Here is a 27065-nt window from a genome sequence, read left to right as displayed (position 1 = left end):
TTCTTTTTTTTTTTTTTTTTTTTTTCCTTTCTTTAGTTTCTGTGTCATTGTACTCTCTTGTTTTCCCCTGGATTTTTCACTTTTTTTAACAGGCTCATCTCAGAGCACAGAATCTTGGAGTTTCTTAAACACCACTCATGGAGTAACACAAAAATTAAGTGACATAATTCTAGTTCTTTCAGAGTTGATTTTTGGAGAATGATTCTCAGTGTGGGAAAAATGATAGATCAAATATAGCAATGATGAAGTAAATACCTGTAGTCCTGATTTGAATTGGAAAAATCAGTATGAACTCGGGATGTATTTCTTGCTGAAGCGCTATTCGTTTACCTTTTTGTACTTAGATGGCCTAAAGGTAATGATTAACCCACAAAAAATGCTCAGACTATGGTTTGGGAAAATGTTTCTTACTCACAAGAACCACAGCTCATTGGAGAAATGACTGATTCGAGATCTGAGGAGAAAATGCCCAAGCACAACACTGAACATTTTAACATCACAAAGAGCAATAGGTTATCAAAGACTGCAATAGCTGAATCTAAAGCCAGTTTGAAGTTTTTTCGCTTGCCAGAGATCAAATTGAATACCCAGAAGTGTGATAATTACAGTGTATTGAAACTTGTCAAATATTTTGATCTGTAAGTTTCTAGATGATACTTTAAAAAAAGAAGACAATTGATGTACTTTAGAAGATTGTAGTATACTAACTTATTTTGAAATCTGGAAAAGTCAAATATTAAGTCTAGAGTAGCTCGCTGGAAAGCAAATAGTGGACAAGGGAAAGTGCCCTTGCTCGAGGTGTCCCAGCTGTTGGGGAAAGACAATGTCAGTGAGTTAGCTTTTGGCAGCTGTTAGTGGGTTAATTGATTTAGGGTTTGATCATTGCTATCCACTAGTTGGTTAGAAAGGAACAATCAAACATTGTCTTCCTGGTGGAAGTGTTCTTGACTGAAAAAATTAAATAAAACCAAGGCGCTAGATAAATCTCTAAATTTACAGAAAACTCCAAGGACCATGTTAAAAATGACAGTGTAGGGTTGCAATTAAAATCTAAGCTCTGGAAAAATCTATACGGAAACCTATACAGAAAAAATCTATACAGAAATCTATACTTTTTTCAACAAATACATTGTCAGGATAGAAAAGGTAGGGAGTCTTAGAGGTGAGAAGACTTCACAGTTGAATACCTCTTATTTTTCTGCCATCACTTCTGCACACCACTTATGTAACACTACATTGTTTTTAAATGATGGTTTATGGCCATTTCCATCCCATTAGGTAGTATGTTTCTCAATTCTAAGCAATGACATCTTAATCTTATTATATCTTATTTATGCCCAACATAATGTGTGACATTTGTTGGTGAGTCCATAAATATTTCTTGTACAAATTTTGATGATTGCAGTGGTTCCTCGTAGTCATCTTTGAGCTCTAGTTCTTTTGATTAGTGAGCTGTTCAACTATTTTAAGTACAATTGACTGTCTCCATTTCTTTGCTATTTCCAGGGAATATGCTAATTGTCAAAGACACTTGTTCTCCAACATGGAAATTACTTTTTGGTTTTCTAATTGCAAAGATCTTGTTTTCACTGCAAAAAGTTGAAGCAAAATAAAACAGTATAGAATAAGGAAAAAAATAAGAACCAAGATACATCATGTAAATGTAACTATTGTTTGCCTTAAATGTACCAATAAACTTTATGAGGAAGAAAAGTATAAAAATCTAAAGCTGTTGCTATTAACTGAAAAAGAAACTAACGCTATTGTGATTATTTATTTATTTTTGCTACTGGGGATCGAACTCAGGACCTTGCACTTGCGAGGCAGGCATTGGCACCATTGAGCTAAATCCCCAGCCCAATTGTAATTATTATTTAGAAATACAATTTTATCCATTCTTTCTCTTGTTGTCCTTTACCTGCCTCATCCACATGTACACACCTGCCCAGCAGAACTGATGATGTGTAGGGAATGTCCCCGTGGAGCCTGTTCCATGGGAACTGGCCCTCTGTCTGACATGTCAGTGTCCCTTTCCGTATTCCGTAAATACTGCTGCACATTGTCATTTGCAGGACTCCTTAGTACCCCTTCTTATTGGTGTATGTTAACTTTATTAACCAATCCAGTACAGATACCCTTTGTCAGAAATGCTTGGGACCAGAAATGTTTCAGTTTGAATAGAGTGGCAGGTTTAGAATATTTACATGTACAGAATGAAATATCTTGAGGGATGAAAGTCTAAACATGAAATTCATTTATGTTTTATGCATAACTTACATATAAAGCCTAAAGGTAATTTTGTAGAACATTTTAAGCAATTTTGTGCATGAAACAAAGTTTGTGTACATTGAACTGGCAGACTTGTGGTATCATGTCAAGAGCTCAAAAAGTTTCAGATTTGGATTTGGGATTTTCAGATGGGGTGTGTTCACCATACTGATGTACACGATATTTCTTTATGTGTAATTATTCTGAAGTATAAAAAATGTTTTAATTACTTTCGACACATCCACTTTTACTTGTGTGTAGCATAGTTCTCTTCCACTTACAGGTTGGTTTCTTGAATCAGATTGTGTGTTAATTTAAAATGTCTGGATTGCCCTACTGTACTACAGAAAATTTAGACCTGTTGTCTTTTTTTTTTTTTTTTTTTTTTTTATTGAGTTTATTGGTACATTTAGGGATACAGTACAGTTACATTCATTGTTGGGATCATGTACCTTTACATGGCAAGTCTTGATTCTCATTTTTTTCCCCTTACCTCTGCCCTCCCTTCACCCCCTCCTCCCCTCCCTATCTACAAACACTTTATTTTCATCTTTTCATTCTCTCACATTTTTTTCTTTTCCCTTTTTGTTCTTCCCCTACGTATCACACCTTCCCTACACCTTTAGCTCCTTTCCTCCCATTTCTAAATGTCAGTAATCTTATTAGAATCTTATGCATTGTTGCAGAATATTCACACCAGGGAAACTATTTGGTATTTACACATGTGGGACTTATTTATTTCACTTAGGAGTATATCTTCAATATGTATCCATTTTCCTATGAATGAATCTATTCTCTCGCTCTTTATGGCTGAGTAATATTCCATTTTATAGAAAAACCACATCTTCTTTATCCAGTTTCCAACGGATGGGCAAATAGGTTGTTTCCAAGATTTAGCTATTACAAACTGTGCCGCTATAAACATGGGTGCACATACTTCTCTGTGATATGATTCTTTTAGTTCTCTTGGAAAGATACCCAACAGAGGGATGGCTGGGTCAAATGGAACCTCCAGTCCAAGCTCTTTGAGGTATCTCCATATTGATTTCCATAGTGGTTGCACTAGTCTGCACTCCCACCAACAATGGAGGAGGGTTCCTTTCTCCCCACAACCCCGCCAACATTTGTTATTGTGTGATTTCTTGATAGCAGCCATTCTTTGTGGGGTGAGGTGGAATCTCAGTGTTGTTTTCATCTGCATCTCTCGAATGACCAGTGATGTGGAACATTTTTTCATATATTTTCTTGCTGCTTTCACTTCTTTGTATGAGAAATGTCTGTTCATTTCGGATGCCCATTTTTGGATCGGGTCTTTATATTTGGGGGGACTGATTGTTTTGAGTTCTTTTAGACCTGTTGTCTTTGAAGTTGATTAGCAGGGTTTTATTATACTTGAAATCTTGTTCATCAGTTCCAAGCATAGTGTTCAGGTAAATCAACTCATTTTTTTTTTTATCTCCTCCTTTCGTGACTTTTCTTAAATTATATTTCTTTTCTTTGTGTTGGCAGTAGGGACTATTGACATTAGTGTGAGGTCCCCAGGCATGAGCTCCAGCAGAAGTCAAATAAATATAGGGTACATTGTGATTGTCTCATAGTAGCCACCTGCTTCTCCTAGATACACTAAATTGTAGTAGTATAATGTGGAATATTGACAGTACTGTGAAATTACAATAATGTGGAATATTATACACTTCTGTACTCCATTCCATAGTAGAACTGTCTCTCAACTTCTTGGCAGCGTTTCCTCCATACTTATTTCCCAGACGCCTTGTGTAGAGGGAAGGGAATGAATTTTGAAATCTGGCTGACGAGGCTCTGATTTCAGCTTCATCATTCCCCACGTTGTGTGTGGAAATCACTTAATTTCTGGCTCTCAGTTCATCTGCGAAATCAGGTGTTGTTTTCGTCCGTGAGCTTGCTCACAGAGCAAGGTTCAGGGACCGGGACTGGGTGGGCAAGACGCGGAATCACCAGGCTGACTTGAGGGAGGTTTCCGGAAGCTTCCTCATTATTCAGAAATGCGCGGACTTATATAGGGTAAAGCGGGGGGGGGGGGTGCTATTGGTTCGCTGTTGGCTAGGGGAAGGCAGGGGTGGAGCCGGGGTGGAGTCAGGATATTTGGCACATCGTTATAGGCCACATGTTTTTGGATTGTATGTTTTAGGGGCTGAGGCAATGGAGTCAGGACCTTAGAGGTTTTTGAGAGGAGCAGTTCATCTGTCTAAGGTCAGATCTCTATACACCCGAGGGGGCGGATTATTCCAGCCCTAATAGGCCTCGGAGTTTTCTCAGGAGAGATGGTGCGGCGCTCCTGACTCAGCCAGACATTAATCTGATCCTCAATCAGGATGTATTTATTTGATTGCTCTGTATGTGAATGATTTCTCTAAGGATTGGTACATGAGACTACTTAGTACAGTGCCTGGGAAATAATAATAATTGGTATTTTTTCATCTTTTGATGGCGTTTTGTGAATGATATGTAGTATTTTAGTATTCACTATTTATACTGTTGCTTTGCAGAAATCTTCTCTACATATACCCTCAGAGTCTTAATTTTGCCAATCGTCAGGGTTCCGCCAGGAACATCACAGTGAAAGTCCAGTTTATGTATGGAGAAGATCCAAGCAATGCCATGCCGGTAAGAAAAGTTCTTTCCTTTTCTTAGTTTTTATGTTTGGTTTAAATCAGCTTTTTAAAAAGTATCACTTGATGGGCAGCTCTAAACTGGAAATTAAATTCTTAACCTTATAACTTTGTGTATTCATTTAAATTCTAACATTTATTGAAGAGTTGGCATATCCTAGAGATACAAAGTGAGTAAGACTTGCAGTGTAGAGGAAGTGACAGAAGCACACACAAATCTAAAGAAGCTTACTGAAGAGGGTCAGATCAGTGTCACCTGGGGAACTGTCAGCGCACCAGTCACTTTACGTTGGCAAGTGTGAGTCTGTTCTTCAACCCCCTCAGCATGAGAGACTGGGAGGTGGGAGCTGATGAGGGCAAACAAGGCTGTGCTGCCCCTTGAAATGTTCCACGGGCATTTTAGTGTGGGGCTCTCCATCGCGGTTGAGCAACTCTGCCAGTCTTCTCTGAGTAGTAGATTCATCTGGAGACCTTTTAAAACTAGCAACATCCAGGCTGAATCTCATTTGAATTAAGTCATAGTATCTGGGGACCCGAACCAGGTGTCAGTATTTTTAACTGTCATCAATGGATTACACTTTGCAGCCAGTGTGGAGAACCAGAATATGTGCTAATTATTAAAAGGTTGGTAGAGGGTTCCGAAGGAGTGGATGTTCAGAGGAGGGAGAGAGAGAAGGCCCTACTGAGAGCAGAAGCAGGCACTGCATGGAAGAGGTGTTCTGTACTCAAGCACAAGCCAGAGCAGTGCTCACAGCAGGGAGTCTGGAGAGCTGGGGAGGAGGAGAGCAGCTGAGGTCTCAGAGTGTCCCTGAGCAGGGAGCCAGAGGGCTGGAACATAGGTCAGAAATGGTAGACAGAGGCTTTGACTGCCAACATTGCCATTTAGGGTTTGTGTGACGCTCATGAATGTAATTCCCTCCCAAGAGATGTTTGGCTCAACTGAAGTTGGTAACAAGGAAGAGGAGTCTGCTGTGGGCTATAGATGGTCACTCTCTGAGAACCCGCATTGGCGACAGTCTGACTCAACCGTCCACATTGGCCTTTTAATCAAATTCTTTTCCACTCACTAGAAAATATTTTCTTCTTCGCTGTCGCCTCAGTTTCATCAGCATCTTTAGGTCTCCTTGACAGCAGTGGCAGCTATTTCTGATCCTTGCATATAATAGATGCTGGATATTTATGGAATGAATGTAAAATTTATTTCTGAGGTTTGAAACTAGCATTGCATGCTCTTTCCTAGCTCTTTATTTCTGCTGAAGGAATGAATTTGCTACTGTAATTGATGAAAAGATACTGGATAGTGAAAACAGATGCCCTGATAGCCTGTATGTGAATTTGAGCTGAGGACAGATGTAGTATAAGTACAAGAACATCTTCATTGTTCGCTCAGCCAGCTCCTGTGTGTCAGCATGTGCATGGGTCCTGTGTGGAGCTCCAGGGCTGCCTCACCCACACGGGCAGGTAACCCATCTCTGAGTGCCACCATAGCATCTTCTCACTGTTTTCACAGGCCTTATTCCTCTGTAACTTTTATGTCTTCACCTCATCTGTTAGACTGTGAGCTCCTTGAGGGCAGGGACCGCCATGTACTGGTAGCTGTAAGCCTGTCATAGCACTTGTTTGCTCCTGTAATTAATGTTCGGTCCAGGTTGGTGATTAAAACTACATGTCAGGTGGTTGAAAAAGGAAGACTTCCTATGTTATTTCATTCATGTTACACAAATAGGTTATTTTTTAAAAAGTGATAGCTTTTCAGAGAGAAAAAAGTACTGCATTCATTTCAATTATGTCTTATTAATCATATGAAAATATAATGCTCATGTTTATGTGAGTAGCTGGTTTGAAAGAGTGTAGACTCAGCGACTTGATATGTTTGCTTACTTTTTAAATAAGGACCATTCACATAGCCCTCCTGATCATTTTTTGATTATATAATGCAGTACGATAAAATTGAAAACTTCATAATTTAGGCACAGGAACGTTTTGTCAAAACATACAAGTTGTTATAGAACTGATCAAATAAGGCTTACGTAGGGCAATCATAATTATTATACTTCTGTGTACCTTTAAAATAAAAATAATTGCCAGTGTACTTTTAAGGATGGTGCTAGCTAAACTTTTTCTATAAGAATTAGGCTTTAGTAGTTTTGCCAGTTGTGTGATGCAAGTGTGCTGACCCATTCACACACCTGTTCCTGTATGTAAGGATGGCTGCCCAGACAGAAGGGTTCCATCTGTAGCTGGACTCCATTCAGGTCTGCCTTGTAGCAGTTGTGGCTGTGACCTTGGCATCTTTAAGCCATTTTGGAATCAGTGCCCTAGTTAGCCTCAATGTTTCTCTCAGAATTCAGTGGATAGATAAATAAGGCTGAATTATTTTACTTCTAAACTTTCCCCAGAGATAATACTGCATTTTTAAAAAATATGGTGGATTTCCTCTTAAACACATATATAAGAATACAGAATAGATCTCCTCCTTCATTGTAAACTAGAGTGCAGGATGTACTAGGACCAAAGGATACATAAAAACCTAAAAATAGAATTATTTTATATCATTTATAAATAATTTATTTTTGACTTTCAGAATGACTCTGCTGTTTTAGTGGAGAAGCCATCAATTTATATAGAAGATTCATGCCAGCATTCCGGGATCATATTTCTTATATAAATTCCAGTTTATATGTCACATCTAGTATAAAATGAATTCTTCACTTTCTTTAAGAAAAAGGAAAGAAATGTACCTTGTTGCTCAGTAGATAGAAATATAAACAGTAGAAACTTTTTGAATGTTGGAATGTCAGATGGGTTTATCATTGAAAAGAAACCTATAGTTAAGGAGTTGAACTTTTAATGAACGTCAATAGGCACATTGTTCTTCATTGGGCTGATTTTGCCCATTTTTCTCAGTTATTAAATCAAACAAATTCTTACATAGATATGAAACATCCAGCATTTATTGCAACAAAGTTTCAACATGCTGTTATTTGTTACAGGTAATCTTTGGTAAATCTAGCTGTTCAGAGTTTTCAAAGGAAGCCTATACAGCCGTAGTATATCATAACAGGTACTGAATTAAAATATTTCTTTCAAAGTTACTCACGTCTCAGTAGTGGCATTGTTAGCACTCACATTAGTGTGTTTTACCAAATGCTTTGCAAAGCAAACGTCTGAGGGATTTGGCAAAGACATCTAAATGATAAGACTTTGTACATAAAAGATCTTTTCTACCAAATTCTCTGATCCTTTCACTTTTACTGTATTATTATCACTATGACCTCTGGTCCTTTGATCTTAGCTTGTTATTTTCCCCAATACTTTTTAGTTTTGTTTAAGTCTTTACAAAGCTTAAGCCCGTTAGTTAAATTGGTGGTATTCTCAACCTCCAGTATCCTTTGATTTAGTCACTTTCAACTTTACTTCCTTGGAACATTGCTTGCTTGGGTAATGTTTAATTTTTGCTTTACTTTTTGGGGATTATTAAGTGTTAGAGAAAAATCATAGAATTGCAGCAAGCAGTATTATTGCAAATTGATGTTATTGTATCATATGGTGGGGCTACTCTAATTCATTTGATGTCATTCACCCTTTAGTGTGACAGTAGCTGCAGTAGTTCCCTCCAGCTCTTGGTTCTTTTCTGTTTGCTTTACTCTGTATTCCTGCTTTAAATTACTTATGGTTATGCAAATGAGAGCCTTAATTTCACAACTCCTCACCTCAGATCCTGTCTACACTTATCTGCCCCCCTTTTGTTTTGAATGTAGGATAGCCTGCTCTCTGCTTGGTCTGAATCTCTTCTCTTCTGCTCCCGGCAGGCCGGCGGGCCTGTGGTGTCCTGCTGCTTCCAAATGTGGCTCAGTTGTCCCTCCTCTTCATGGTCCTGTTTCATTAGCTTCATCTGTCCTCAAAATGAAACTCCTGTTTCTTACACTTAAAAAACACAGACATTTCCCTGGTGCTGCTGTATAACATGTATTTTCCTTGCCCTTCCTTAAGACTTTCTTTCTCACCTTTGTTTTTATGGCTGTATCTCAGTTTTCTTCTACTACTTGGAACATTTTTGTGGTGGTGGGGGGTCGTACTTGTTCTTTTTCCCATACGTGTAGGTATTCCATAAAAACACTGCAGCTTTGCTCTGAAGCTCTCTGGGCATTCTCTTCCTGAATGACCAGGTAGGTATCTCTCAGAGTCACATAAGGTGAAAATTCTTCTGCTCTATGTTTCGGCCTGGCTTTCCTTCTGATGCACCACACCTGCATTTTCATCAGCCTCTGGATGTACTCATTTTGTACCTTGCTGACTTCTTAGTTTCTTTCTCTGACTCTGTCTGTCCACCTTTCTATTTTTATTAATGGTACCACCATTTTTCTAGTTACTCTAGTTCAAAATTTAAGAGGTTTTTGTTTTCTCTCTTCTGTTCTCTAATATCCAATCAACATTTAAGTCTTGATGATTTGATTTTCTTTGGGCCTCAGTAGCAAACATATCCTATGCTATTGCTGGGTCTTTCTTAGATCTTTTATGGTAATGGTTCCTTTTTTTGTTGAACTCCTTCTCACTTTTTAAGGCCCATAACAGACACTGCCTCCTAAATAATAGTTTCCTGAGCTTAAACTTGAAGTAATGTTTTAAACTTTGCTCCTTTTTTTTGGTACTGGGGATCAAACTTGGGACCTTGCACTTGTGAAGCAGGTAGTGGAACCATAAACTCTGCTCTTGAAGTACTTCATCGGTATGCTCTATATCAGGGGTTGGCAAACATTTTCTACAAAGGACTAGGTAATATGTCTTTTAAGTCTCTGGTCACATGGCCTTCTCTGGTAACCTCTCAACTTTGCCATTATAGCACAGAAGCAGCCATAAGCAGTAAAGAAACAAGCAAGTTGGTGGCTGTGTTGTAATACAACTGTACTTGTGAATGAACACTGAAATTTGAATTATATATAATTTTCACATCTATTAACACATTATTCAAAAATGGAAAGAAACATTCTTAATTTTCAGGCTGAATAGAACCTGAGAGTGGACTTGATTTTCCCTGTGAATCCTAGTTTGCCAACCTCTGTTTTATAGCATAGCTATTGATATTTGTGTCTTATTTATGTTCCTACTGAATTATACACTTTTTGAGGGTAATTGTTTTTGTACATTTATTTTTAAGATCACCACTAAACTAACAAAATGCTTAACTTGAAGGTAGGAAATTAAACCTACTTGTTGAATGAGAAATTCTCATAGATACTTAATTTTTCACAAGCCTTCACATAATGTGGTTTCAGGAAGTAATGAACCAAAGTATACAGTACCAGGAAAGATATTAATGAAGAAAGTAGTAATTTCTAAAAGCTTCTCAATTTTGTGAGTAGGTCATTATTATTATATTTGCTCTCAGCATTAGTGGAATCAGAATGACGATACCATCTGACATTGCTGATGATTTCGGCTTTTTCACAGTTCAGTGATGATTGGTGAGATCAGTTGTAAGCTGCATAGCATCTTTATTTTATTTTTTTTTTTCCTCACTGAAGTTACCAAGTTCTCAGATTGCTAATGTTAGCTTTCTTTCTTGTTAGTATTACTTAAAGTCTAGTTCCATTTAGAATTTCTGTAGTCAAATCCATACCTGTTAACAGGTTTTTGAGGCTTTTTTGCGGGGAGGATACTTGACTGATTTGTATCTAAGAAAGTCTCATGGGTGTGCCAGCTTTCACAGTGAAGAGAGCCACATGGTTAGCTGCATTTTCATTGGATATAATTCTGAGAGTAGCACCTGAGTGTGGAAGGTTGGAATGCCAGGGTTCTGTCCCTCTCAAGTGTGTATCGTGAGTAAAAACTCTGTTTTCCTATAAAAATGCTCTTTAGGGCTGGGGATTTAGCTCAGTGGTTCTGCCGCCTGCCTCGCAAGCACAAGGACCTGAGTTCAGTCCCCAGTACCAAAAGAATAAATAAATAGATAAAAATGCCCTTTGGGGCCATTCTGAATAAATACTGATATTGAGACAGAAGATCCTGACATTTACTGTATTCACATATATTGGGGAGCACTTCTAACCTGTGGCACAAGTGCAGTTTGTTGTCATTCTTGATTTTATCTTTTTTTTTCCCCTGTAAGTCAGTCAAAAGCTAGTCCATGCTTTGGTGACATTTTAAATTTTGCTAACAATGTAATAATTAATACAAGGCATTCCACAGAGAGCCCATCTTACTAGTCAGGTATCTTTAGTGATACCTTTTTCTTCTTTTATTAAAGGGTGATATAGATTAGTTCTATATAAAACTACTACAAAATTAAATTGTTTTTATAGGATGATTTTAAAATATGCACTTGTACAACTCATTATTTTTCCCTATGTAATATGTGCAAGAATTGTTTCATAAATGAAGCCCTGCAGTAGTCTCTTCCTGCACTCAGCGTCCAGTGTAATGGAGGTGTCAGTCTGAAGGTGATGAGTACTAATTTTCAGATAGTAGTTCTACTCAGCCCTTCATAGAAGCAGGATGAGAATTTTCGGAAACAGTGGCAGCTCTCTCATCTAAAAGTAGGATTTAATTATTTGAAGATTGGGAATAAAGGAAAATATTTTGGAGTAGAGGAAAAATGAAGTGTGAATCTAAAAATAACTTTAAAATTACTCAAGCATACAAATGCAATAATTATTTATTTTGAATGAATTACTGATTATTGATTTTTGTTTTTATTTTTTCATATGAAGGTCTCCTGATTTCCATGAAGAAATCAAGGTTAAACTCCCTGCTACTTTAACTGATCATCATCACTTACTTTTTACTTTTTATCATGTTAGTTGTCAACAAAAACAAAATACTCCTCTTGAAACCCCCGTGGGATATACAGTAAGTCTTATTTGTTGAATATTTAGTTCTTTGATCCTAAAAATATTTATGATGTGTTTCTTACTACTTGCATATTTTCTGATTCCCTACAGCTTATAAAGTTGCATTAATAAGGAAGAATCATCAGAACAAGAAAATGCTCATTAATTAGCTAATTAAGCAAATACTTAGGTGTTGGTTCTAATTATAGCAGTGAGTAGAAATAAAGATTTAAGGAGAAAATGATTTGATTGTAAATGAATTAAAAAAACCCTTAGGAAAGAAATTCAAACAGTTTGAGTATTTTTCAGAAATCATTATGGTTAAATTTACAGAGGTATAATTAAGATGAAGGACATTTCAATAATCTGTCACACACCTTTGTCAGAAATCATGCTTCAGCCGGGCATGGCGGTGCACGCCTGTAATCTCAGCATTCGGGAGGCTGAAGCAGGAGGATCACTGAGAGTTCGAGACCAGTCTGGGCTACATAGTGAGTTCCAGGTCAGTCTCAACTACATAGTGAGACCCTGTCTCAACAAAACAAAACAAAACAAACAAAAAGAAATCGTGCTTCTACCCAAAAGACAAAAATCAACATTTGACTCATATTTTGGCTCTTGCCCTTGTACATGAATTTTTCTAAAATAAATAGTACTCTAGTTTTATTTTCAGGACTCACAGCTAATTAAATCTTCTGCTATTTTGAAGCTTATGTTTAAGATTGACTTACTGTTCTTAGACAGTAAGGACCCTCTATACTAGATACTGCATGACTAGGAATGATACTGTTTTCAGGAAAAGATTCCTTAGCAGAAACATGAAAGCCTCTAATTATTATTATTTATACACTTAAATCCCTTATAGTTTGGTGATAAGAGACAAATTTGGGATGTACCAAGTTCACAGAATGAACTTCATTATTTTCATAACAAATGTATTTAAATTGAGCTTGTTTCCTTTTCGTTTCCAAGTGGATCCCAATGCTACAGAATGGACGGCTGAAGACTGGCCAGTTTTGCTTGCCAGTGTCCCTGGAGAAGCCTCCCCAGGCCTACTCTGTGCTGTCCCCAGAGGTCAGTATCTGCCCTGCCTCAGTCTTCCAGGTGGGGTGAGGCAGGACTCTCACTGTAGCAAATGAAGCCTTGCTAGTGCTTCTGTCTGTAAGTATGGAGATAATGAAGTCAGACTCTCCTGTATATGAAACTTAGAAGATCTTATCCTTTTTAAAATGAATATTTAATTTTAAAACTAAAATAATACCTGAAATGCAAACTCAAAGATAGTGTAGAAAATTTTATTATTATAACATAAGAAGCTTTACTAAAAAAGTATTTCTTTTAGTAGACTTCATCTTTTACTAAAAGACTGAAGGAAGAGAAATACATTTAAATTTTTAGTATCTTTTTTGAAATTGAACATGTAAGTGGAAATAAAACTCTTGTGGAAGTATGGATTTGCTTTTACTTAATTGGTCTGCATATACAAAGTCAGTTTTCTAAAGATAAGCCAGAGGTTTTCTTTTAGCTACTATGCTAAATATGCTCATATTTTTTAAATGGCCATGATTTCATTTGATTATAGACTTACAGTATAGTATGATTGACTAATACATAAAATAAACCACTCAATTGAGTTACAAGTTGTATATTTTGATGATGACATTAAAAAGCAATACATATACTGTAATCTCAGCACTCTGGGAGGCTGAGGCAGGAGAATCCTAAGTGTGAGCCCAGCTTGGGCAAGTTATTGGCTTATTGAAACCCTGTGTCACACTATGAAAAAACGGGCTGGGGATGAAGCTTAGTGTAAAGGCCTTGGTTTCAAGCCCCAGTACTGTGGGAGAGGAGCGCAGCAGTATACAAATTCAGACATAGCCAACATCTGTCATCTTTTTATTGGACTTAGTATTGGTGTCTGATGATTGTCTTTTCTCATTTAAGTTGAGAGTTTCCTGGCCTTTATGTGATGCATAGTTTTTGATTATGTCCAGGCCATTGGGTGTTAAGTTACGAGACTCTAAGTTTTTTTAAAGTATTCTGCTTTAGCAGTGGGAAAGGGAGATGCTGCATGGAGGTGCAGTTGAAGGTCCTCATTGCCAGCTCTGTCTGCTTCACTCCCTGGGGTGAGTTGTGTGGCTGGCTCTTTATAGGATGAGTGGAATTCCAGGCTCCCCGCTGAAACTCTGCCAACTTCCCTGAACACCTTTGCACTGCCCCCTGCTTGAACTCCATAGATGGCGGAGGTGGGGGGCTGGTTATCACCAAAAGTGGGGTGGGCTCCTGTCTTGATGCCTCCTCACATGTACAGGTTGGATTGGGAGGAGGGGCACCCTGTCGTCCCACACAAGATGGCAGCTTAGGCTTTGCGTCAGCCTGTCTGGTGGGGTGTGGCAGGCTTGTCCCGGTGGGACTGGTGAAGGGTGTTGGCTTTGGCTAAGGGCGGCCTCTGCTTGGGGCTTTGTCTGCCCACCTCTGTCAGCATTTCTGGATTACTGGTATCTCTGGCACCCAGTCCTGGATACGCAGAGCAGAAATACAACCCAGAATGTACTGCCTTGTCCTTCCTTGCATCTTGAGGGCCCAGCCTTTTTAGTCTTTGTTCATTTTAAATATCATGTTCCAGAGATTTTAGCTGTATTTAGTAGGAAGAATGGAGAGAATTTAGGTACTGCTTTTAAAGAAAATTTATTTTTTGGTACTAGGGATCGAACTCAGGACCTTTTGTTTGTAAGGCAGACATGGTGCCACTGAGCTAAATCCCTGACCCTTAAAAAAGATTTTTGTGAAATAATTTCAATTGACATTTTAGCAATTTACATCAGAAAAAAAGAAAGGTTTTCTAGTCTTAGAACAATAGGAATCCTCTGCTTGTGAATGTTTTAAAGCCCAATGAAAACATACTAGGAATGTTTAAAATAAATAAATGGAATATTATAAGCTTTAAAATGGTGTTGGGTATATGAATTTATTGATATGAAATGAGATTCACAATAAATATGTAAAAATAGGTTTCAAAATAATTTGATAAAATACGAATAGAGGAAGTTTTGCAATGAGTAAAAAGGGATATGTCTGGGAAAATAGAAATTTGTGGTGTTTTCTTTTTGCTTCTTGAGCCTTTTAATTCTGTTGTAGAAATTATTATGTAATTAAATGAAAAATTTTAAATTATAGTAATTAAAAATGTATTTTTTAGATTTTTTTACTCACTGAGGTACTCTAGTTTTTCATTCCCTAAATTCATAATTTACTCTTGTGATCATTATATTTACTGTCTTACAGGTTCCTCTACCTGGCATGAAGTGGGTAGATAATCACAAAGGTGTATTTAATGTTGAAGTTGTTACTGTTTCATCTATCCATACACAAGTAAGTTGTAATAATTTTTATGATCAGGTTTTACTTGAATGAATTGAACACAATATCTTGTGTATGTCAGTTTCCTTATCTGCTTCACACTTACAGAAGTATATGTCAGTTAAAAGGATATAGATTTATAAGTTGTGGGGTTTTTTTGTTTGTTTTTGTTTTTTTGTTACCTGGGATCAAACTCAGGACCTTGCGTGTGCGAGGCAGGTGGCACAACTACTGGGCTAAATCCCCAGCCCTATATGTTGTGTTTTTAAAGGAATACACAAAATGCCATTAACAATTACCATAAGCAAATATTTTGCTTTATAAAGTGTCATTGGTTTCATTTTGAACAGTTGAGTGACATATGTCTTAGTTGCTTTTCTTGTTGCTGAGATGAAATTCCGAACACCCACAGTTAGAAGAGGAGAGGTTCATTTGGCTCACAGTGTGTAGAGGTTTCTGTCCATATTCACCTGGCTCCAAGGCATGGTGGTGTGGCAGAGGGGCATCATAGAGGAGAAACAGTCCATAGCGAGCAGACAGGTGAGAGGAAGCAGGTAAAGGGCCTTAGCTTTTTTCTGCCCCTTTTATATTCTACCTAGGCTACCTGGTTTATGGCAGTGCAAAGCTAATTAGTGGACTGATTTTTAGTATTCACACAACTCTTAATCCCAGCATCACACACTCTAGGTCCAGCCACCTCTAAAAAAGCCCCACCTATGACCACATGAGGCTTTGGAAGAACATCTAGATACAACCCATAACAACATCGTGCTTCTAAGTTTCTGGTACGTGGCAGAATAATTAGTTTTAAAACTATCATCCAATTCAAATACTATTTCTCATAGACTCTGATATTTCAAATATAAAGAGTTTTTGGGACTCTTCTGCAAATTCTTCATTCTGTTTCTGGTTTTCCTTGTTTTTGGAGACAGGGTCTCACTATGTAGTTGAGACTGACCTGGAACTCACTATGTAGCCCAGGCTGGTCTCGAACTCACAGTTCCTCCTGCCTACATGAGGCTTTGGAAGAACATCTAGATACAACCCATAACAACATCGTGCTTCTAAGTTTCTGGTACGTGGCAGAATAATTAGTTTTAAAACTATCATCCAATTCAAATACTATTTCTCATAGACTCTGATATTTCAAATATAAAGAGTTTTTGGGACTCTTCTGCAAATTCTTCATTCTGTTTCTGGTTTTCCTTGTTTTTGGAGACAGGGTCTCACTATGTAGTTGAGACTGACCTGGAACTCACTATGTAGCCCAGGCTGGTCTCGAACTCACAGTGATCCTCCTGCCTCGGCCTCCCGAGTGCTGCGATTATAGGCGGGCGCCACCACTGGCTTTCATTCTATTTCTGGAGCATGCCAAGTTCTCAGAGATATTATTCTGAGTTTTTCTCTGGTTTTCCAGAAAGAAGGCCTTTTCTCTTGGCTTTCATTTTACCTCTCTTTTCTGTAGAGGGTCTCCTCACCTGAGAAAGTTAGCTTCTTGGTAACTCACTTATACATAGAAGGCGGTCACTCTGGTGGCTGGCCCCACGCTTACTCCTGAAATGTGGGGGGGGGCGTCTGTGGGTCTGTGTGTGTCTGTCTGTCTGTTGCACCTTTGCTCTCACATTGTGTGTGTGCCGTACACCCACATTTGTTACTAGGTTTTCCCCTGTATAACCTCCATGAGATTAGGGATGTTCCCTGTCAGGGAAAGTGAAAAATAATTATAAACAATAAACTTAGTACCATGTTGGATACATTGACTGTATTGGATAAATCAACTACAAGGGAGAATGTTGTCCTGCTAGGACTGAGATGTCACATTGCTGAGTAGGTGCTTGTCGCGCAGGAACGTAGGGTGGGCAGCTCATCTGCTGAGATGGCAGAGCTGACTGCCAGTCGTCTGCGTCTGAGGACTGGCCGGTAATCTGGTGGGAGCACAGCTGAAAGTGAATAGGAAGCCCTGAGAGAAGGCTAGGTTGGTAACAGATTATGAAGGACCTTGAATGTCAGAGTTCAGAGTCCAGGCAGAAGGTAATTTCTAACCTGAACCACAAAGTTGGGAGAAGTCATCTTGGGAGCATCCTGAGGGAGAGCAGGGAGAGAGTTCCAGGAGGTCATTTTTTAACCTGGTGCTTCTGTTGTGCACATTAGAGAGAGATGTCCTAGTGTAGTTGTAATGAGTTTGGAGTTTGAGATTGGAGGTAACAGAATAAATGTAATAGCTGAAATTAAATTGGCATGTATGATTTTTCAAGGAAAATGTAGAGTGAGAGGCCAGTCAGTAAGCTGGAATTCAGGGGTTCCCCAGACCCTATAAAGGGAAGGGTTTTGTGTAGAGTTTCCCAAAGCCCTCTTGGGTTCAGCAGTTTTCTTGGAGGACTTTTAGGGAAATTATTTAGTTTAGTGAAGACTTGGAAAGCAGGGTCCACAGAAAGAAAGGTGCATCGGTGAAGTCCAGAGGATACAAGGTATAAGCTTCCAAGTGCAGGTTCAGACAGCATGTATGATGTGTCCTGTGCCGGGGAAGCTCAGCAGAGACAGATTCCAGGGTTTTACTAGAAGCTTGTCCTTTGGGCACTTTCTCCTAACATGTCCCAAGATTCGAATCTCCCTGAGGGAAGGCAGGTGTTCAGTGTAAACATGTCCTTTGCACAGATGGTTCTGATGTGGGAGCCGTCCCGTTAGTGGAGCTGGCCTGACGTTAAAGCTGGAAGTGAACTTGTAAGCAGGCCTTACAAAGGCCAGCAGTCGTATAACTGCTGGGTTAGCTCTTTCTGCACAGTGAGGCAGGGGAGAATAAAACATGGAACCTTTTCCTGTGTTTGGAAAGACGTTATGATCATAGATTTTGTTTAGTGCGCACATAGACCAGTGACAGGAGAACTCAAGTGGAGGCTTTGCTTTCTGATGTTACGGATGTGTCTGTCCTGTGCTTCCTGTGTTCCATATCATTCTGTTGGTGAGGATTGGCATTTTCATTATCCTTGAAACATAGTTCTTTTAATAGGTGAATTCTTCATATCACTTTTCCATTGTTTAAATATGCAAGTAGACTATTATTTATGCTTATCTTTACCTATTCCTAGTTTTCTCTTTTTAGAGTTGTCAGTATATTTGATGTTTACTCCTGAATTTTTTTTTGTGGAGACAAATTCATGTGTTGTGTTATGTTGTAAAGAAGGATTGGGGGCAAAATAAGTTGTACAGCCGATTCAGAAGCTGTGTAGTAAGGGGTAAAAAGAAGTGAAAGTGTGTTACATTATTCTGGCATTCCAGTCCTGGTGACTAAAGTTCAAAAGTTTATAAAGTTTCCAACAAAGTTAAACTGATTCTTTAGACACTAATAGTCTTTTTTTATTTTTTACTTGGGTATGGGGGATTGAACTCAGGTCCTTGTGCTTGCAAGGCACCGAACCCCTGAGCTAAATCCCCGGCCCTGAAACTTTTTTTTTTTTGGTACTGGGATTGAACTCGGGATTAATAGTCTTTTTTTAAAGGACCCATTGAAAGTAATAAATACTTCTTACAATGTTTTATACTTTTTTCTTGTAATGTACTTGATATATTACAACAGTGTCAAACAGATTGGTTTTGTTTTAAAACTTTTTAAAAGGGTCAATTGCACACCTGTAATCCCAGCGCTCTTAGGGGCTGAGGCGAGAGGTGTGCAAGTTTGAGCACATCTTGAGCAGTGTAGGGACCTAGTGAGACCCTGTCTCAAAGAAAGAAAAGGGATGGGTGTGTACCCCAATGTGAAGGCCCAGGGCTCAATCCCTGTCACCACCAAAAAAGAAAGAAGGAAGAAGGAACCAACCCACCAGGATCAATTGAATATCAGCTGAATACAAATGTTTCAATTGATGCTGTATACTTTTTATAATTCTTAGAAATTATTGATTATAAAGAGCTCAATGAAAAATTTTTATTCATTTAAATAATACACATAGAACAACATGAGAAGTTTAATGTGAAGCTGTGTTGCATTACTCCCTTTTCTTAAAGTTTGCCTCCCTTTCAAAGTGAGTCAAAACCTCCCCACGTTCCAGCAGACTTTTGTTCCTGTCTCCTTGGTCAGAGCTCTGTAGCACATGGCCATTTCTAAGTATAAAGGAGCTTGGGAGAGTAAGCTTCTACCCAGGGACCTGGCAAAGCACTGCCATGAACAACACTAGTTCTTTGGTAGCACAGAAGGAAGTTAAATAATAACAGTCAGGAAGCAGATCTACCAGTAATTTGAATGGAGAAAATTTAAGATTATGAATTTTTAACTGGGACTAGGGGCATAGCTCAGTGACACAGTGCTTGTATAATAGCATGTGAGAAGTCCTGGGTTCGATCCCCAACACCACACATGCATGCACGCATACACACACAACCCAAAAACCCCAAACAAAACCATAGGACAATAACTAGGTTAAAGGTGATCACTCTAAATGGGGTGAGAGAGTTCTATGATGACGGCAGAGGTAACAGTTACAGAGAGTCTCCCGGAAGGAATGTAGGAGTTGGAGGAGGACCTAGAAGGCTGACGAGCAGAGCTCCATGGGGAGGATAGCGCTCTTCCCGTGGTGGGCAGTGGTGGACAGTCCTGGCTAGGGACGTCCAAGAGCCACCCCTTCTGTGGCGAATAGCGCCACTCACATCCTCCACGCTGAGCCCCGGCATTCACGTCTGGTGCACCACCAGGAAACCAAGAAGATGAAGTCTCTGAATGTCGCAGGCCCGGCGCATGGCCTCCGGTACCCACTGCTATCTGAGCCTGACACCAGCCTGCTAACCATGAGAGCTGTAGCTTGAAGAGTCTGTTCAGCAGCATGACAAAGATGATGGCTTGGAGCTGAGGGGCAAGGAATGGCTCAAGTAGGTAGCTAGAGTATCTGCCGCAGTCCTTGAGCTCCAGCAAGAAGGTAAACTCAGACCTAAAGAGAAAAGATCCTCTGTGACTGATCAGTACTATTTGAGGTGGCTACTTTACAGTAAGAAGTGAAAGTAGATGTTAATGGGAAAATTGTTTATAGCTACATGCACTACATGCATATATTTTGGCACTGTATTTTTAGTTAATATGAGTATTAGTCCATTCCCCTTAGGATTGGGAAATTTATGTAGTTATGCTTGATGTTTTTATTTATTCTTTGTCTTAGGATCCCTGTCTCGATAAATTTTTTGCTCTGGTCAATGCTCTGGATGAACACATGTTCCCCGTCCGAATTGGGGACATGCGAATTATGGAAAATAATTTAGAAAATGAGTTGAAGAGCAGTATTTCAGCATTGAATTCATCTCAGTTGGAGCCAGTGGTCCGATTTCTTCATCTTCTGCTTGATAAACTGATCCTGTTAGTTGTTAGACCTCCTGTCATTGCTGGCCAAATAGGTAATTTACTTGTGCTTGGGAATGAATCATGTTATTTATAATTTGGCATTTCTAACTTTGGTAAAGAAACTAAGTAAAGAAGAATCATGCTCTTCTATTTGTTATCTGTATATAGTGTAGTTTGGAAGTTGGAGATGTTATTTACTTGTTTGTAATGACAGAAAACTTCTTTTTTTAATTGTGTCATATAGACTTCTCACATAATAGAAACAAATTAATTCACTTTTTCACTAAATATATATTAAGTACCTTGTTTGTCTACAAGCTGATAGGTACTATGAAAGGCTGCATTCCTGACTTTAAAATCTGATAGACTAGTTAAGAACATAGGTAAAAGTGGAAGTCATGTTACAGTTTACAGGACATGTAATGAAAAGTCTACGTTTTCACTATGTGCTCTCCATTTAATACAGCTTTTCTTTCCTTCTTTTGCTCAAAATCAGTATATTCTTTTCTTCTTCTGTGTCGTTCTGGAATGATAGGTATTTCTCATTCCTACCCTTTTCCAAGGCTTAGTTCTCTACTTCTCTCAACAGTTTTATCTAAATACTGAAAAGAAGTTAAGCTAGAAAGAAATTTGAGCTAACCTTTTATTAAAATTTCATGTTAAATGGTGGCACAAAGAAAAATAAGTTCCATTAGGTTTTTGTTTTTGATTTTATTGAGCCAAATGGAAGACCTTCTTGAGCATTTGAAGACGATTAGGAATCTGGCATATAACTGTTACTGCAGTAGCTGAGACTGCGTGTGCATAGCACACAGAGAGATCATTTGACTTGGGAATTTGGAGGGTTGGTAATAGAGATAACAAAGACAGGAGACCAAGTAGGGTCTTCTGTCACACTTCAACTGATGAGAACTATTTCTCTGTAGGAAATCAAGTAGGCTTTGAAAGGTATGGTCTGAATTAGGGAAGTAACATGACCATATTTGCCTTTAAAAAGATGGCTACAGTATGTGGAGATTTGAAAGTCAAAAAATCTGGAGGCAGACAAAGTAGGAGTTATACAGAGTTTCATACAAAAATGATGAGGTCCTGATAAAAGGGAACAGTAAGATACAGAAGAGAAGGTGGACTCAAAGATTATGAAGATGTCTGCTTCATAAGTTACAGTACCTTTCTTTGTTGTGGATTGCAGAAGTAAAATAACAGTAATTAAGGCAAACACTTGGGTTGCACTTGTCAGGTACCGGGAGCAGTGCCATGTGCTTTACATGGATGAGACCCCCACCACAGCCCTGTGCAGTAGGTGCCTTTACTATGACCATTTGTTTAGTGAACAAAGTGATGCACATAATGTTTAAAAGCGTTCCCTAACATCACTCAGCTGCTACAGCAGAGCTGAAATTCGGACCCAAGTGACTGGCCTTTTTATGCTGCTTGTCTGCGGAGTAGAGACCACGAGTGAGATTTATAAGAACAGTGCAGCTCACTAGAGGCAGAACTTGTTTCAGTTTAGTTAGAAAAGAAAGAAGGTTTGAGTAAAGCATAAGCGTGGAGAGATGTGAACATGGGTACATGCTGAGGAAACGAGTTGAGAGAGGAGGAAAATACACTGCAGGTGAGAAAGGGTTAAGTTAATGGAGCAAATCTGTGAGCCAGGCGTGAGGCTGGCTGGATCACTTGTGCAGACAGCGCTGCTTTTGGAAAAGACATAAAAGTAGTTTCAGTTTCTGATAAATTTGTAGAAAAGCTTGAAAACTTCAATGCTTTATACATTTCTTCTGTTCGATGGAAGGAAGGGCTTGCTAAGAAGGGAATGGTCAGAACCGCAGTGTCGAGGTGGATCCTGGTGATTGGGACTTGAGACAGCCCAGGCAGGTTTCGGTCTCCAGTCCCTCCTTGTAGTCCACGCCGTCTGTATAATAAGCTGCTTTCCTGAGTGACCATTTTATTCTATTACACCACTTTCAGGGAAACTCAGCTGTGCTCTTTATCTAGTCATACTTTCCTGTCTTGATTAAATAAATCATGGACCCTGAGGTCCTGTGGCTCAAGCTGAGTATGGTTTACCGGTTTATTCAGTGCATGGTCAGAATTCCCCAGTTTTTGCCGAATTCTTGTGATGTATGACTTGGATGACTGCAGAGGTAGTGGTGATCATCCTGGTGTTTAAAGTGCTATCAGCATTCTTAATCTGCTTTCCTTGCTAATCCTTGTAGAAATTCACTAATTTCTGTTTTCATAATAATAGTATTTCTGATAATTATTTTTTTGTTGATGTTTTTAATTATTTTAAACAACAGTAATATGTTCTCATCGTGTGTGTTTAGATTTCCAGTCATCTGTAAATGAGAAGTTGCTTCTCAAAGGGGACACCCAAGATAGATTTATCTTCTCTTATGTGCTTTGTATTGTTTTACAAAATAATGGGTATCTATTGGGTGATGTGTTTGATTTTAACTAATCAAACCTATAGAATTTTCATGTTAAATTATTAAAATGTGTTTTTTCTCATTTTCTTCACAGAAGTATTTTTGGTTTAGCTAATACAAGGTGTCCCTAAAAGCAATACACTTACCATGTGTAGCTGCTATATCTAAAGCATTTGGGGATGACAAAGCCTTGACCTTTGTGGAACTTAAATACTAAAAAAATGTTAAAGCAAACATATTTTCTTCCTTCTTAAAAGTTAATTTAGGTCAAGTATCTTTTGAAGCTATGGCATCAATTATAAATCGACTTCACAAAAACTTGGAAGGAAATCATGACCAGCATGGCAGAAACAGCCTTCTTGCATCTTATATCCATTACGTTTTTCGCCTACCAAATACTTATCCTAATTCACCCTCACCAGGTGTGTGATTCTTTTTACTGTAAACTGTCTTTGGTGAATTCAGTCTGCACTGTGAGACTGAGATAATATTATAGTTCCTGGTGTGATGCATTCATTCAGTAACAAACGTTTGTTGAATACCCACTAAGACGTTCACTGTGCCAGGTGCAAGAGTTGAAGGGCTAAGTTTCATTTTAAAGCATCATTATTTGTACAGCTTTCTTCAATTTGAATTAGAGATGTTAGTTAAATTAATTCTTGGAAATGAACCTTGGGAATAATTTTTTATGCCTCCAGAAGCATTTTACCTTATTAAGAAAAATAGAACCTTGTTTGTCACTCAATGCTTTGGGGTGTCAGTAGTCCCCTTAGTAACCCTATAAAACTTATGGTAATACTGTATAAGAGACTGTTCTTTAGACAAACTCAGAGCATTGGAGCCTAAAGTAGTCACCTGTCCTGTCTGACACTGGACCTAGTAGTGATAGTCATGGGGATATCTTTGAACTGTCCTTCAGTTGTTTAGTTAGTGATTATCTCTGCATACTTTTCATCTTTCATCATTGGTGAGGGTACTACCCTTTTATAGATATTGGCAATGTTAAGCCTGATAGGGCTGACAAATAATTAGTTAAGGAAAGCAGGCATACTGCTAATCTGACTACACATCTTGGCCTATATTGGGGGCCACCTTATTGATCATGCCCAAAGCAGCCTGTGAAGAGTTAACCCCACAATTGGCTTGTTTTGAGAAGTGAGTCCGACCAAAGCCTACATGCCATGCTGAGGTCAGAGTGATTCTTACTCAGATTGCATTCCCAAAATTAAAACCTTCTTAACTAGAAGGACAAGGCTATTTGCTAGCTACACCCTGTGTTTTGTCAATTTTGTTCCTAAATGAAGAATGGCTTGTCTTTTCCTTTACAAGCCTTGCCTATATCAGTAATGTGTCCATAGCAACTGCATGTCCCCTCATGTAGTCCCTTTAACCCAATCTGACAATGATGTCATCAATAAACAGCAGCATAAGGACCCGAGTTCAATCCCTGGTACCCCCCCCACACCAAATAAACAAATAGCAGCAGCTTAAACGGACCAGGGTCTTTGCTGGTTGTTCAGTACTGACTATCCTGGCTCCCCTGGCTCCCCATTTCTATGTCTCCTTAATTCTGTCTGAGTTTTTCTTTAAACCTTGCATGGTAGCACTGAGCAGGAGATTGAAAACCACTGCAAGGGGCTCCGGTAGGCCTAGTATTTTTTTATTTTACAAAAAAAAAGTAATTTCCTCTTATATTCTGATTCATAATATCCTGTCTTGATTTTTAAACTGTGATTTGCAAATCTGAATGTGTGATAGTGTAGTGCTCCTCCATTTATCCTCATTTCAGGAATCAGGTTTTTTTATGTGCTAACCTCAAAGAGTATGTACATTAATTAGTTGACAGGTGTGTATCATTTGCAAATAGAACATTCAGAAAGATTTCTGTAAATAAGAAAACTTCAAAGAAGTTATGGCTATAACTGCTGGATACTTATATATTTGTAGTATATAAATACTATATAGCTGAGTCAGATGAAAGGGACGTCTTTGCTTTTTTATATAATTGGGACTTTAGAATTATGTTTAGTTTTGGTATGTGTGTACTAAGAGTGCCATTTTGTTATAATTGATACACTTACATACCATACGCAATTTTTTATGGATCACATATAAAACAAACAAAATATATATGAAATAAATGACTGTATTAAATAAAACGAATAAATTCAACACCCAAAACAAGTACAGACGGTCTGGTTTAAGAGATATTGGTAACCTGGGTATCCCAGTGGTAACTGTGTATCAAGGCCAGAGCAAGAAATTTGAGGAAAGGAAGAGACATCGTCTGGAACTGTTTGTGTCTTTCATGTGTGTGTGTGTGTGTGTGTGTGTGTGTGTGTTTCCTGTTAATTTTGTTATGGAATTAGTATGTAATAAACATGAAAAGAATAATTTTGTTTATATCTTGTGGCTTTATCAACTGCTAAATACAGAATGTCTACACCTATAATTCCAGCATTCTGAGAGGCTGAGGCAAGAGAATTGCAATTTTGAAACCACCTGGGGATGTAGCTCAATGTGACAGTCTAGGTTCATTTACTGCAAAATAAAAATAATATAATGTGTAACTACCAATAATTCTTGAGTGTTTTGATTTCTGTTGATATTTTTAAAAATTTTATAATATTTTTTATTTAGAAACAAATGCATTTCATGATCTCTATGGAATCTTATGAAGTGGTAGTGGGTTTTTCACTTGTTTTCTTTCTTTAATGATGCTCTGTTTTCTGTGCATCTCCAGGTCCTGGGGGCTTGGGAGGATCTGTACATTATGCCACAATGGCGAGGTCTGCTGTGCGACCTGCAAGCCTTAACCTGAGCCGCTCGCGGAGCCTGAGTAATAGTAACCCAGACATCTCAGGGACGCCCACGTCCCCAGACGATGAAGTGCGAGCTATCATTGGCAGTAAGGTAAACTGATGTCGTGCAGCTGTCAGTGGGTTTTGGTACACCAACAACTGTGAGATTCCCTGTTATTTTAATTTATTCTTAATTTTGAAATATACTTAAGTTAATAAGCAGTAAGTTGGATATTTCTATTCTGATTGAGCTAGGAATAACTTCTATTCTGTTTATCAGTAAACACTATTTAATGTTTCTATTAAATATGCTTGCTGTTACAAACTAGTTTGTGTATGCTGCTAAAAAAGTACCAAATTTTAGAATTTGTGTGCGATAACTAGTTACATGTAACTTACTATTATATGTCTGATACTGTATCATGTGAAAAATATCTAGATTGACTTTCTGTAGAATTAAAACTGACTGGTGAATATAAGATACAAGTCCTCATTGAGTTATGATTCCACCTTCTCCCAAAAATGTCAACAGAAGTTATTAACCTTAATTGGTAATAGAGCTACATTTCACATGAAACTGTGAAGTACACTAGGGTTAGAAAAGTATGGTTTCCTTAGTGATAGTTAATGGTTATTTTTAGTCACGATTTAGTCATCTTGTCTTTCATTCTTTCTCAACCATGATCATTTCCTGTGCCTTGTCAGGCCAATAGAATGACAGAAAAAGGAGTGGGTCATCTAGTATAAGATCCAGCTATATTTTATTCAAAGTATTTATTACCCTCCAGAATACTGAAGGAACAAATAATTTTTACCTTTAGATATATAAAGTATCAAAAATAACCCATAGTTTAAGCAAGATGGACAAAGGCACAGTAAGACTAAAGCCAGCAAGTAACACCATATTGTGCTTTAGATAAACTACTTTAAATTTATATTTTGCTTTAGAAAAGAGGAAGATATCATTTATATAGCATCATAGTCACCTTTTCCTTGACATTTTAATCTGTAAATTTGGGTATGAGAAAGAATTAATACACATATTCTAGGATCCAGGTCCCTGATCTCGGAGCCTGATCTACAAAAGAATTTTAAAGTTCTAGGTTTGTTTGCTTCTTAGGTGAACTACTTGAATATTGACAAAAAAACATCTAAAATACTCAATGGTTTATATAATTACACAAATATATGTAGCTTATGTAGTTACAGAAAAGCTATCAGAAGCTTCTCATTTACATAAATGAATGCTAACTCATGTTAAGGGTTAATGTTAGGTATTTACCATTTTAAGTAACTTGTAATTTCTTTTTTTTCTTTTTCCTTTTCCTTTTCCTTTTCCTTTTCCTTTTCCTTTTCCTTTTCCTTTTTCTTTTTCTTTTTCTTTTTCTTTTTTCGTTTTTTTTTTT

At 38.1% G+C, this 27065-nt stretch overlaps 1 protein-coding gene across 9 annotated transcripts in view; it reads left to right on the top strand.

Moving 5' to 3' along the window:
* The window catches only part of Dock7 (dedicator of cytokinesis 7), a 172219-nt gene that overhangs the window by 68162 nt on the left and 76992 nt on the right, over positions 1 to 27065 (top strand). For all 9 annotated transcript variants that reach the window (XR_004515065.1, XM_010605047.2, XM_010605046.2 and 6 more), the window contains 8 exons: positions 4794 to 4911; positions 7910 to 7980; positions 11627 to 11765; positions 12719 to 12820; positions 15032 to 15118; positions 20251 to 20482; positions 23116 to 23280; positions 25602 to 25771. Coding sequence is in view for 8 of the 9 variants with exons in the window: in XM_010605047.2 (XP_010603349.1) it covers positions 4794 to 4911; positions 7910 to 7980; positions 11627 to 11765; positions 12719 to 12820; positions 15032 to 15118; positions 20251 to 20482; positions 23116 to 23280; positions 25602 to 25771 (1084 nt within the window). In the remaining variant the exon portion in view is untranslated. The remainder of the gene's footprint in view (positions 1 to 4793; positions 4912 to 7909; positions 7981 to 11626; positions 11766 to 12718; positions 12821 to 15031; positions 15119 to 20250; positions 20483 to 23115; positions 23281 to 25601; positions 25772 to 27065) is intronic.

Source organism: Fukomys damarensis, unplaced genomic scaffold, assembly GCF_012274545.1.
Source record: "Fukomys damarensis isolate Sample0158 unplaced genomic scaffold, DMR_v1.0_HiC HiC_scaffold_33, whole genome shotgun sequence".
NCBI lineage: Eukaryota > Metazoa > Chordata > Mammalia > Rodentia > Bathyergidae > Fukomys > Fukomys damarensis.
This window is presented reverse-complemented; position numbering and strand designations above follow the sequence as displayed.